Source organism: Aulonocara stuartgranti (genome assembly GCF_965226115.1).
Source record: "Aulonocara stuartgranti genome assembly, chromosome: 16".
NCBI classification, from domain to species: Eukaryota; Metazoa; Chordata; class Actinopteri; order Cichliformes; family Cichlidae; genus Aulonocara; species Aulonocara stuartgranti.
Genome location: NC_138952.1, coordinates 36,108,577 through 36,121,950, shown reverse-complemented (window position 1 = coordinate 36,121,950; position 13,374 = coordinate 36,108,577). Strand labels below are relative to the sequence as shown.

Below are 13,374 nucleotides of genomic sequence, written 5' to 3'. Positions count from 1 at the left end.
GTGGTGGTCTCACGTCTGGGTGGATGGAGTTGTAGTAGGGCAGCGGCAGCACGCTCCTCCGGGCTCCACTGTCCAAAACAGCACATACCTCCACTTCGTAGAGGCGCATGGGGATACTCATTTCTTGGCTTTGGCACTTAAGGTGGAGTACAGTGGGTTTTGGGCTGTCCCAAGGGCTACTGTTCAGTGTTAAGGCCTTGGTGGTTTTGTGAGGGGAAGGGCACTGCTTTTGGACATGGCCCCAACCTTGACAGTTATGGCAGCGAACCCCACTCCTTTTAAAGTTTCTGTGATTGTTCGGTGTTGTCGAGGGTGTGTGTGGGGCAAAACGATTCGGTGAGGGGCTAGCTGCAGGTGCATGCTCATGCTCCGCAACAGTCTCATCTTTGTCTTTTTCTCTGACGACGGCAGCTCGGGGCCGGCGTTCAGCTGCGTTACGGGCTCCTTGCTGCATGGCACTGGTTACATAAGATGCAGCCCTTTTAGTGGTTTCGTGTCGGTGGGCTATTTCGTATGCACAGGCGAGTGTGGCTGGGTGCCTCTCTAGCAACTTCTGTACTATTTCTGCATCACCCAGCCCATTGGTGAAAACTTCAACAGCTATAGAGTCTTGTTCAATCTTTGCTCTATTACCATATGCAACAGCCACTTTCCCATAAATGTCATCTCTGAAAACATGCAGGGCCTCACCAGGTTTACGCACTCGCTGCCTCAGTTCTACAGCAACAGCAGGTGCATGGTCAGAAGAAGCGCCATATGCAGTTTCCAGTTCGTCCACCAGGCGGCGGTAATCCCATTTGGATGAGCGGGGATTTCTGTGGATAATGGCCCCTGCTGCTCCAACTAGGCAGAATTTAAGCTGAGTTGTCATTGTTTTTTCTGACCAATAGTTAGCTTCAGCGCAGCTCTCAAACCTGTGCAGAAATTCCTTCCACGGTGTGGTGCCGTCATATTGGCCCGGACGTAGGGTGGGGACTCTCTCTCTAGGATCACTGTCCTCTTCACTGTCAGATGGGGGCTGACGGGGCACACAGCGGGTCTTGCCTGGTTTCGAGCGGGGTTTATGCTGTGCAGTGGTTTGCCCATAGCTTATGGCTTCATTAAGGCTACTGGAAGGCATACATTGCATGGGTGTATTTAACATTGCGTTAAATTGAGCCGGTGTGCTGTGTACAAAACTGTCCATGTGAGCGGAGGAAAATGGGTTTGAGTCTGGAAAGTGGATTTTCATTTGGGGAGTAGGGACTGGATAATAGTTCATGCTGCTGCCAGTGTTTCTCTCACGGCCGTAGCTGCGGCATTCAGCATCAACGAAGGGATTAGTGCGGGAAAACTGCGGCTGGGCAGGACCATCGGGCGGCGCGAATACACCCTCTCCATTAGCATGCGTGTTAGCACAACTTTCGGCACACAGGAATGGGTTCATATATTCACATTTAGTCACAGCTCTGTCTCTGTTAGCTTCCCTAATGCTCGCGGCACCCTCGGAGACACTGGTCAGCGACATGAACGGGTTGGAGTAATTGGTCTCAAGTCCGTACTTTTCGGGAGAATGGCGAGCAGCGGCCATCGCGAATTAGCTTAGCTGCGGGCTAATACACTTGTAATTACAGTCACTCGGCTTTATCGTTAGCCGCTTTAGCCTGTCGGTTTTTCTCTGTGCTCACCACTTCTTTAACAACGTGAGAGGGTCCCTTCGTGGTCGCCAGTGTTAACCATTCCTCGCCGTCACTCCCCTGACTGTGGTCGGGAGACACGAGGGGAGATGCTTCCTCCAGGGCCGAAGTTTGTCCTCCTTCGGGGTTAACTCCCTTCACTTTTGTGGAGTAGTGAGGCAGACAGAAATCAGCCGAGGCACCGGAGAGTACTGAAGAGATGAGGCTTTAATAACAGTACTGCACAGTTCGGAAACACACTGCATAGCCTGTAGCCCGTTAGAACGCTGCTCCCGGTCGCCCTCTACCCATGACACACTCTCTCACTCTCTTTTCCCTCTTTCGCTCCCCGCGTTTCCTTCACGCGCATGCTCACACACACATTACATACACTCCTTACTGCACCCAGTCACACACAAGACAGCAATTCCCGCAACACATAGTTTAAAAAGGTTCAAGTTAATCCCACTAAATGGGACAATAGCACCACCTACTGTCACAAATGTCACCCTACATTGACTAAGAAGGGCAAAGAATTGTGGGTAATCCTCAGAGTAGTGGAGGATTCATGCTGGTTGTCCACGAAAATTAACCATTCTATGTTGTTGCCTTATAAAAGGGGTTGTTGGTACAAAAGAAATTTAAAAACTGGATTATAGATGGCAGACAGTTGGTGTCATAAGCCCCGCCCTCTGTTCAAAGATGGTCGCCCACAGTGGACATAGATGCTTCTTTCACTCCTCTTTCAAACCATCTGTCCTCTCTGTCCAAAATGTGAACATTGGCATCCTCAAAGAGTGACCTTTATCCTTAAGATGCAGATGGACTGCTGAGTCTTGTCCTGTGGAGGTGGCTCTTCTGTGTTGTGCCATGCGCTTGTGAAGTGGCTGTTTGGTCTCTCCAATGTAGAGGTCTGAGCATTCCTCGCTGCACTGTACAGCAAACACCACATTGTTAAGTTTGTGTTTTGGAGTTTTGTCTTTGGGATGAACCAGGTTGTGTCTGAGTGTGTTGCTGGGTCTGAAGTAAACTGGGATGTCGTGCTTGGAGAAAACTCTCCTGAGTTTTTCTGAACACCGGCTACATAGGGGATGACAATGTTGTTGCGTTTGTCTTTCTTTTCCTCCCTCGCTGGTGTCTGATCTTCTTTTCTGTGCCTCTTTGCTGACTTGATGAAAGCCCAATTAAGATAACCGTTAAGATAAGCGTTTCCTTTACATGTGTGTGTTCCTTCTTTTTTCCTTCAGGCTTAGAGGGAACATTTTCTGCCCAGTGATGCAAGGTGGTGGGAGTAAAAGAGGTGGTACTGGTCCATGTGTGTGGGCTTCTGGTAAACTTCAGTGTTGACGTTTCCATTCTCCTCATTGTGCACAGCACAGTCCAGGAATAGCAAACAGTTATCCTTTGTGTCTTCCGTGGTGAACTTTGTTTTTATCCACAGCATTGATGTGAGCAGTGAGGGATTCCACTTCTTGTGTCTTGATTTTGACCCAGGTGTCGTCTACATATCTGTACCAGTAGCTGGGTACTCTCCCTTTGAAAGAGCCAAGAGCCATTCTTTCCACTTCCTCCAATGGCATGTCCTTTCTTGGCCTTGTTGGTGATAGAATGAGGAGTGTTCCCCACAAGGGGCGCTAGGATGGTGGCAAGGTGTTTGGAAATGTTGTAGGTGGCTGAGTTTATACTGCTATCAATGGGTCTGAGTGGGACTGTGGATCTTTGGAAGATTTTACAAAATACAGCGTATAGATGATGGTATGTTGAGCAGTCAATGACTTTATCCTTTTTAAGTTCTTGTAGGCAACTGATAACTTTCTTTTTGTTGATATGGTGATGTTATAGTCTTTGCTCAGGGATGTAACGGCCTTCTTTTCTTGTATTGTGATGTTAGACGGGGGAACTTCAAGAAACTTAAAGAAGTCCAGATGCTTTTCTTTCCAAGCTCAGACTACAATGACCTGGATGACTGAGAACCTTCACAGATGCTGAAGAGTTACCTCAACAGTATGTTGGCCTAATAGTCACAGTTTTGGTTCGGCTTTCAAAATTCTAGGACTAGAAATTTTTTTAAAATGCCACCCGATGATTGTACAGTGTTAAAATATTTGTTGGGAGGTTCCATTTGGTTGTTAGGACATTAGGATTAATCTTTTATCACAAAAGTGCTTCTGCTCCTAAGAAAATAGGTGGATGGGTGGACAGATGGATATTAAAATATAGGCAAAAAAATCATAGGTAAGTCGTGAGGACTAAGGGACATGGTTAACTGTCAACAGGGGGATTAAAAATATTAATGAAAAATGAATACATGATATATTAGCAAAACAGCTGGTTGAACTTTGCACATTTGGTCAGATTTCAAAGAGAAGTGGTAGTGGTTGAGCCTGCAACTGATCCACATGTATTTATTTAAAGATTGGATTTGACATTCCTCTACATCATCAATGCTTTCTGTGTCAAAGGTGTTATTGAAAACTCTTCCACACTGCAGGAGAAAACTTATCTGTTATAATGACACAGGCATGTCTGTTTTGCCCTGTTTCCACATAAAGTGCATCTCCTAACTGATTAGTTAAAAGCATAACCAGTGTTAGCTTATCCAGCTAATCTCCCATCATTCTCTCATCAAAAGAGTGGAGGTTTATCCACATTCCACAGGCTGGAAGCTTTATGACAGAACACTGTTTGATATGAAAAGAGAGATCACTTTCACTTTGGTACAGTTTAAATTAGATATGAAAAGTAGACACCTATTAATGCTAATTTACACCATGGAGCCCCACTGTAAAACAAAACTGTCATAGATTTAACACTTATGAAGCTGGATTTAAGAAGTGTTTAAAGTTTTTAGACACAACTTTGTTCCGGTACAGAATGTGGAACTCTCTAGACTGGCTGGTTGGTGGTTGCAGTTAATAGACTTAACATTAGTCTATGTTAGCCAGCTAGTGACAGAACTAGTAACTCAGTGAATATGGAAACTAAAACTAAAGAGCAGAACATTTTAAAATACCTTAAATGATACCATGAAAGATCAAATGGCAACCTGTGATGAACCTAAAAGCTTGGAGGAAATTATAACTTTGGCCATTTTGGCCAATACATAGGGAAAGACACTACAAGTCCCGACCAACTTCCAGTTATAGCCCCATTTCTGCTTCCAGTGGTTGATTCTTCTCATCTTTTTGTTGTTGTTGTTTTTTTACAGTCCCCCAGCTGCTAACACTGAAGAGCCAAAGCAGTTGGGGAGAGCTAACTTAACATCAGAGGAACTGATTATATTTGCGTATATTGTGGTTAGCCACCAGCCTGCATCCCAATAATTAAAGATGGGGAAACTGGCAGGCAGGGTCAAAACTTCCCCACATTCAACGTTCTGTCAACATAGGGCATGATAATTTGAGGCCTGAACAAAACTGTCTGGACAAACAACTAATTCACCAGCTTAGAATTGCCCTCGAACCTCTGGATTTACCCATGGTTGTCACAGCACATAATGGTCAATATTTTACCACCAGAACTCACCAGAGAGTGCCAGCTCAGCTGATTCCTTCACCTAACCACTATAAAGTGATCAGATTCTTTGTGTTCTTTGTTCTACCCACAATCCCAATTTTCTGTGGCTCTCATGGTTAGAAAAATCCTCACATAAACTGAGCAAAAAGTCACAATTACAGATGGAGTCACTTCTGTTTCTCACATTGCGTGCAGCCTACCTCGCCACCTACTCAGTGTGCTGTTGAGCCACATGTCATATAACTCAGACACTTGCCCCTGAATAACAGGTTAATTCCTGAAAATAGAAACCTAAATGTGTTAAACGATGTGTTTTAATGTGACGAATAACCACAGCAGAAACATACTGTAGTGCTGATAATCATGCTTTATTAAAGAAATAACTGGAGGAAAGACTCAAGGAGGGTGCGAAAATAGTCAAAACTACAACTCAAACTTCAATCAAACCCTTAAACTGCAGGGCGACATGTGGGACTTGTTGTTGAACGCAGCAGTAGGTGGTTTCATACATCTGCTTTGCCGCACCCACCTTGACTGACAGGTGAACTTCTAAAAACTAGCACACAAACACACTGCATACCTCCGAGAGACAGCTCTGTTTCTGCAAACAAGCACAGGAGGGACTCTTATTTAAAGTGATTGGCCAGGTTGGTGGTACAAGTGAAAAGTCTCATCAGTGGTTGTTTGCCAGATGCAGAGCACAAAATATAAAAGAAACACTTGTGCTCAGGGAGTGCAGGCCGCTTGCACTCTGAGCACGTCAGTGAAATAGCAGTACGACAGAATCAGTCGGAGTGCGAGGTCCAGTCATCCTGCTTACATGAGGGTAAATGCAAACAGCATTCAGGATCTCACACTGCTTTCACAATGCTAATGCACTGCTCTCTAAAGCAGTGTATTCATAGTTTTGTCTCTGATTGAGTTAACATCAACAGGGAGCCTCTCTACCTGTTGAGGCAATCTTAAGACTTCAACTTATCGTTGAGGCACAAAGTTTAGTTTCTTAGTTTAACAGAGTATTCGTTCCTGTTGGAACTTTCTCCTGTTAAACCATATACAGTTTCATTTTGTTTTAGTTAATATTATTGTCATAAATAACAATGCATACACTTCCCATAACCGGTAAATTCGGCTATATACATTATGTACATGTCACAGAATAATGGATCAAAAATCCTAAGTCACAGTTATCCAATATGGTACATTTTATAACACCTTTAGACTTTAGTCTAGTTTGGCAAAAATTAATGTCAAGATAGTTACAAAAATAGTTCATATTTACAAGAACAGAAATCCAGATCTTTATCAAGTAGATTCTTTTGCTTGATTAAATAAAAACGCATGAGAAAAGGAAAAAGGGGAAGTTTTGAAGAGTTGTTTTTTTTTCCTTACACCGATCGAATACTAATGTGAACAGTTGCTGTATCAGATCCCAGCTCATTTGACAGTTTGAGGGTGTAGCTTCCAGCATCCTCCTTCTTCACCCCAGTGATAATGAGCGTGGTCAAGTCCTCAGTGGTCTCAATATGGAAGCGTCCGGCAGCAGTCAACTCAATCCTTTTGCCGTCGTGCGACCACTCAATGTGTCTGGCATCACCAGAGAAGGCACAGGCGACTGTCAGGACTTTGCCAGGCTCAATGCTGATGTCCTCTGGCAGAGCTTCAATCCTTGGAGCAGAACCTGGAACCCATGATATATGCACAGAACAAGAACCTTTTTTTCATTTAGAGTAAGGCAGGCACACAATTTCACAACAGACACAAACAAAAAAATGTTATGACAAAAAAGCATGTTTTGCTAATTGAGCTTAATTCAGCATCTTTATGAGGTTTCATTTCAAAAGAAGGATAATTGTGTTGCTGGTGGATGCAAGGAAGCTAAGTACAGTTTTACAGATTACCAAGAGTCTTATGATCTTACCAAGAGCTCTAAGTGATCCCTCCATGTGGGAGGCCATCTCCATGAGGCTACTGGAGCTCATGGCATATGCCTCAGATGACACGGAGGACATGCTGGACATGGACATGGTCTCAAACTTCATTTCAGCTGCCATGCTGCTGAAGGAGCGGGAATCCGTCATGGATGACATCATTGCCTGCTGGGAAGTAGAAGAAAAGGCAGACGACTCCTCCATTGTATGGATTTCTTTCTTCATCATCACCGATGAACTCAAGGATGACGATGACTCCTTTTGACTCATCAATACTGATTCTGGCAGAAGAAACGATAACACACATGTCATTGTTAAGAATGACTTCAATGTTAGGGCTCTGTTATAATTTCTTTAAAGCATTAAACTGGATCAGATTTTCTGGATGGTGATAGAAAAAGCCTACCTTGAAGTCCCAGCTGCTGTTCACAATAAGCTGTAATCTTCTTGCGAATTGACTGAAACACTTGTCCAGTGAAGTTGAAAGAAGACTTGGATACTCCTCCTTCTGATTTCATCTCACAGATGTACTCTCCCTGATCACTGTCTGTTAAATTATGGATCAAAAGGCTGCAAGAACCCTCAGAATAGTGCATCTCTAGGCGACTGCTTTGTGAAAGCCTCCTCCCATTCACATACCATACCACCTCTCTGACGGAGCTCTCACAAACACAGGACATCCTCACTGACCCCTCACAGGCTTCTGCTGTTAGCTGACTCATGACCTTGGGGGGTTTTGGGATTGGGGATTTTACGGTGGGTGGAGATACAACTCTCTTGGGGGACATGGTGGGAGGAGGAGACTTCATTCTAGGAGGTGATTTGATCCCTTCAGGTTCAGGGGACTTCAGTGCCCTTGGTGATTTGATGCCTGCTGGTTCTGGGGACTTGATGCCTTTTGGTGTTTTGAGTCCAGGAGGTTCTGGGGACTTGACACCTCTTGGCATTTTGATTCCTGTAGGTTCTGGAGATTTGATACCCCGGGGTGATTTTACTTCCTCAGATTCCAGTGACTTTCCAGTCCCCAGGGTCTTAGTTGGCGGTGGTGACTTGAGTCGTGGCTCAGGAGATTTTAGACCTCGTGGTGACTTAAGTCCCTCAGGCTCAGGAGATTTGACACCTGGAGTCGGTGATTTTAAGCTCGGTGCAGGAGAAGGTGCAGTTGGTTCAGGAGACTTTATGGTCTTAGGAGACTTAATCCCCTCGGGTTCAGGAGACTTCACACTTGGTGTTGGGGACTTCACACTTGGAGCAGGAGATGTTGCACTTGGTTCAGGAGATTTTATACTTGAAGCTGGTGATGTAACTGAAGGCTCGATGGATTTGGTGCTAGGTTCTGGTGACTTCACACTGGGAACAGCAGAGGTTGTGGAGGGAATAGGGGATGTGGCTGAAGGTGCAGGTGACTTTACACTGGGAGTGGGTGACTTCACGGATGGCTCAGGGGGTTTGACTATTTTAACTTCCTGCTTGGGGGTTGCTCTATGGATGGTTAAAGTAAAATGAGCTTCCTGTCTGCCTTCTGAATTCTCTACCACTACTGTGTAACTGCCCTCATGGGAGGCTGTCACAGAGGAGATTTCCAAACTGGATTTATACTGAGTTGTGGTGACCTGAATGTGGTGGGATGAGACAATGGTTCTGCTCTCATGTATCCATGTCACAGTGGGTGCAGGCTCACCATCAATATCACAGGTAAATCTGACAGTCTCTCCCTCCTCAACTGTCACAGACTGAGGCTTAGTGAGGATTCTAGCTGGAAGAGAAAGTTTTGCCTTCTGGACAGAAACTTCCTCATCACCAGCAGTGGTAGAGGATTTCAGTTTAGCTTCAGATATGGTGTGTTTCCCACTCAGAGAAAATTTGTCAGATGAATAAGAGGAACTAGATGACAGGTATTCAGCAGAAGCATACTTGATAGATGAGTCATACCTCTCAGCAGAGGAGTACCTTTCAGAGGAGGCGCCATATCTCTCATGTGTGAATACCTCATGTGTTTCGGTTAACTTAGATTTGGTTTCTTCTACCTCAAAGTGGGTCTGTGAAGCATAGCCAGCTTTGAAGTGGGAGATGTGGTAGTGGTCTGTTCGAGTGACTTCAGGGACATATGCTTTGGGAGCTTCCTCATCCTTGCGGCGAGAAGAGAAAGTTGTGTAGCTACCACCTGACACCTCCAGGGTAGCATAGTCTGAAGCCTCTCCCTTAGAGTTGGAACATACACAGCGATACGTGCCACTGTCCTCTTCCTGACAGTCCAGAATAGTGATGGTCAAGACACCAGTCATGTTGGTAAAGATGAATTTCTCACTGGATTCAGAGATCGCAGTTCCATTGTGGAACCACGTGACCTCAGCCTCTGGTTTAGCTTGTACATTTAGGGTGAATTTTGTATCTTGACCAACTGGGATACGATGAGAACGCATCCTAACAGTGACACGCGGGGCATGGTCCAAACTGAAAGGTGTCTGACTGACCAACTGATACTTCCTTTCAGATTTCAGAGCAGCCTTTCTGGCCTCGTAACGGGACATGATATCAAAACGGGCAGACCGCTCAAACCTCGAGGAGGAGCGTGAAGACCTTTCAACTGACTTGATGGGGCTGGGGGAACGTGGTCGGGTCCTCTCTGGGGTAGGGGACCTCCTCCCCACAATCTCTCCCTCTACTTCCACAGGATGCCTAGCATGTGGTTGTCTTATCAGTTCTGAAACTGGACGCATTAGCTCAATGTAAGTGGGTGACAGTGACCTTCTCCTCCTCATATACTGAGAGATGGTACGTTTCTTCTTTGTCTCAGCAACCTCAACGGTTTCATGTCTACCTTCCTGCCTTCTTTCCTCATGCTCCATGGCACGTCGCTCAATGCGTACAGGGCTGCCAGCAGGTGAGGCAGAAAAGCCAAGCTCCAGTTCATCCTCCAACATCATTCCTTCTTCTTCCTCTGTTCTCATCAGCTCCTCATCGCTAAGGTCTCCCAGAGATCTCCTCCTAGATCTGAACAACGCCTCTGACACAGGACTGGGAGAGCGGCGTGCAGGTCTGACAGTCTCCAGATCATCTAGAGTGAGTTTTGGAATACGCCATCTTGGCCTATACTGGTCAGTGATTCTAGGAAGGGGCATGACGTAGAACTGTTCCCATCTGGACAAACGAATACGTTTCTGTCTCTTCTGCACAATCCTCTCCATCCTCTCTGAAATCTCATATTGATCTTTTAGCTTTCTGTACCACTTCATATCTGACAGAGGTACAAACAGTTTGATACCTTTGTTCTCATCAAGAACTCTGGGATCATGAACCACAGGCTCAGGAATTTCATAGGGCATGAAGATCCTCCTCTCCTCCTCCAACTTCTTGGTCTCTGACTTCTCCTCTTTGATGTCAAACTCACCCTCGACATTCTTCGTGCTCACTGCTGGCTTGTAAATCTCTGCAGCATATTTGAGAGCTTCTTGAGCAGTGGGATTAAGCGGTACAAGCTCCTCAGTAGCAACGATTTTCTGAGCCATCTTGTTGGTCTTTTCAATTTGTTTCTGTATGTGCATGTATTTCTCTTCCTCACTCCTATATTCTCTCCTTGTATAGGTAAGGCGGTCCACCTTCAATGTTGCCTGACAGCTGGCGGTGCCAGCAGAGTTGGTTGCAGTAACTTTGTAAACACCAGAGTCCTCAAGTAGAGTCTCTCTAATGTGAAGGACATGAGAGTCAACGTCCTCCTGTATGACAACCACCTTGGGACCAAACTGTAGTGGATGACCATCCTTTTGCCATTTAAGAGTAGGAGGTGGTACACCTGAGACTCTGAGCTCAAAATGGACACTCTGTCCCTCCATGCACTCAACATTAGCCAGCAGGCGTTTGAACATGGGCTTCATAGTTTCTTCTGTCACAGGATGTGGTGCCACAGTGAGACGGGCCTTGCAGCTGTCTTCTCCAAACTTGTTGTGGGCCATAACGGTGTATTCAGCATCATCAGTCATGTCCAGGTTATGGATCATGAGCTGGTATAGACCCTTATCACTGGTGAACGTGTACTTGCTGTCATTATCACCTGGCTTGATTTTTTCACCATTCTTAAGCCAAATTATGCAAGGCTCTGGATGCACAGTAACAGTAACACCAAAACGCACATCTTCGCCAATGAAAGCGGTGCGGTTGTAGAGAGGCAAAGTGAACTCTGGTGGTCTCTGCAGAAGCTTAGTCTTGTCAACTCTCCTCCTTAATTTCTTGATGGAGCGGCTAAGATAGTACTCTTTGATACTCCTCACTGTCTCGACAAAAAGCTCTCCATAAGCACTGTCTTCTCCATCATCACTCAGCACTTTGCATCTGTACACACCATCATCACTTTCTTCAATGTCCTTTACGTAGATACTGGCAAAGCCATTACTATAAGTAATCTCATACTTGTGGCTTGTGTGTAGCTGGCAGTTACCAAAGTACCATGACACCTGTGTACTCTTGTCATGCTTGGCAATGCTGCAAGTGAATCTTGCATAACCACCTTCTTCAGCTGAGGCATGCATGACTGGGCCAGCACGGAAGCCATGGCACTCAGTTCCAATCTTCACTTTACCAACAGCCAATCCCCTCTGGTTCTTGAAAGCACCACCATAGGCCACACGAGCTGCTGATACAATAGTATCAACCCTCTTTACCAGAGTCTGATAGTACCTTCTGTGTCTCAGTGTCCTGATAGCCTTGTTGCTAATATGCTCTATTTTCATCTTGAGCCATGGGTGCTCCAGAGCCTCATGGGCTGTCATACGAAGCTTCCTGTCCTTGACAAGAAGTCTGTCAACAAAGTCCATAGCCTCCAGGCTGATATCCTTAAATGCTTCACTGTCGAAGACATACTCACAGTTGGTGATATTCTCAATCATCTTTGTGGTAGACTCTGCTGCAAATGGATTAAGGCCACTGAGTAGAACATAGGCCATAACACCAACAGACCACATATCTGTGGCCGTTGTGACCAAATCATGGCGGTGGACCTCTGGGGCGCAGTACTCCGGTGCTGAAAAGAGCATTCTGATGTTTTCTCCCGGCACCAGAAGCCTAGCCTGGCCCATCTCAATGATCTTTATGTTGGTACTTTTCCTTGTAGTGTACACAATGTTGTCTGGGCGGATATCAAAGTGGCCAAAGTTGTGGGAATGCAGGAACTTGAGAGCAGAGCAGACTTGTCTAAGGTACTTGACAATCTCCTGCTCTGTAAGCTCAAAGTTGCTGGTGCCAAGCCGCTCAAAGATGTCAACTCCAGAAATGAATTCAAAGATAAGGATGATCTCCTCCATGCTTTCAAAGTATTCATGCAAGTAGATGATATTCTTATGCCTTCCCAAATTAAGAGCTTCAATTTCCCTCAAAACCAACTCACGATCAGTTCCTTTGACTTTGATAAACTTGGCCATGTAGGTTTTCTTTGTGGCAATCTCAATACAACGGTGAACCACACCAAACTGGCAGTGAGCAAGCTCCTCAGAGATAATGTACTTTGAGGACAGCTCCTTCACCTTGTAGAAAAGAGCCTCCTCTTTAGTAATTTCTCTTGTTTCGTCCACTTCCTCATCATAGTTCCTAATTACAGACTTGTCTTCCTTTGTGGTGATAGGCTCAGTTGGTTCAGATGGTGGGCTCAGACCAAACTGGTTCTCTGCAATAACACGGAACTGGTATTTGGCCTTTCCAAATATGTTGATGATAGTGATACTACAGTCAGTCGTTTGTCCAGCACGAATCCACCTATCACTGGTGGTGGGGCACTTCTCCACAATGTAGTTAATAATGTTGCTTCCACCATCACTGACAGGGGGCTCCCAGACAAGAGTGATAGAATCCCTTGCAATTTCACTAACCACAAGGCCTTTTGGAGCTTCAGGAATGTCGGCCACATTCACCTCGATGGTTTGCTTGTCCATTCCAAACCTGTTCTTTGCAGTAATAATGTAGTAGCCAGTATCTTTCCTCTGGACTCCCTTCTGGAATACCAGGGATGTGAAAGACCTTGTGGTGATGACTTGGTGATAAGGAGAGTTGGAGAGGATCTCCTGACCTTTCTGCCAAGTGATTGTTGGCTCAGGTTTGCCAGAGATGGGGATCTTGATGGTGATGTGATCACCACGGACAGCATGGACTGCGCCCATTCCTTGGAGCTCTTGAGGCAGATAGATCTTAGCAGGAACTACAATAAAAATGACCAAAATCATGACTTATTCTCATGAATGTGGGCTTTTTTAAAATCAGGAATTGGAAAGAAGATATCATGCATT

The 13,374-nt window shown here is 45.3% G+C and overlaps 1 protein-coding gene and 1 long non-coding RNA gene across 3 annotated transcripts in view; one reads left to right on the top strand and one right to left on the bottom strand.

Moving 5' to 3' along the window:
* The window catches only part of LOC309690716, a 33,637-nt gene that overhangs the window by 11,362 nt on the left and 8,901 nt on the right, over positions 1-13,374 (top strand). The gene's annotated exons all lie outside the window — the stretch shown is intronic.
* The window catches only part of ttn.2 (titin, tandem duplicate 2), a 217,919-nt gene continuing 210,065 nt past the window's right edge, over positions 5,521-13,374 (bottom strand). Inside the window, exons 237-239 of the mRNA XM_082507917.1 lie at positions 7,509-13,286; positions 7,093-7,383; positions 5,521-6,852 (exon numbers count right to left, since the gene is read on the bottom strand). Coding sequence (XP_082364043.1) covers positions 6,560-6,852; positions 7,093-7,383; positions 7,509-13,286 — 6,362 coding nt within the window. The 3' untranslated portion in view covers positions 5,521-6,559. The remainder of the gene's footprint in view (positions 6,853-7,092; positions 7,384-7,508; positions 13,287-13,374) is intronic.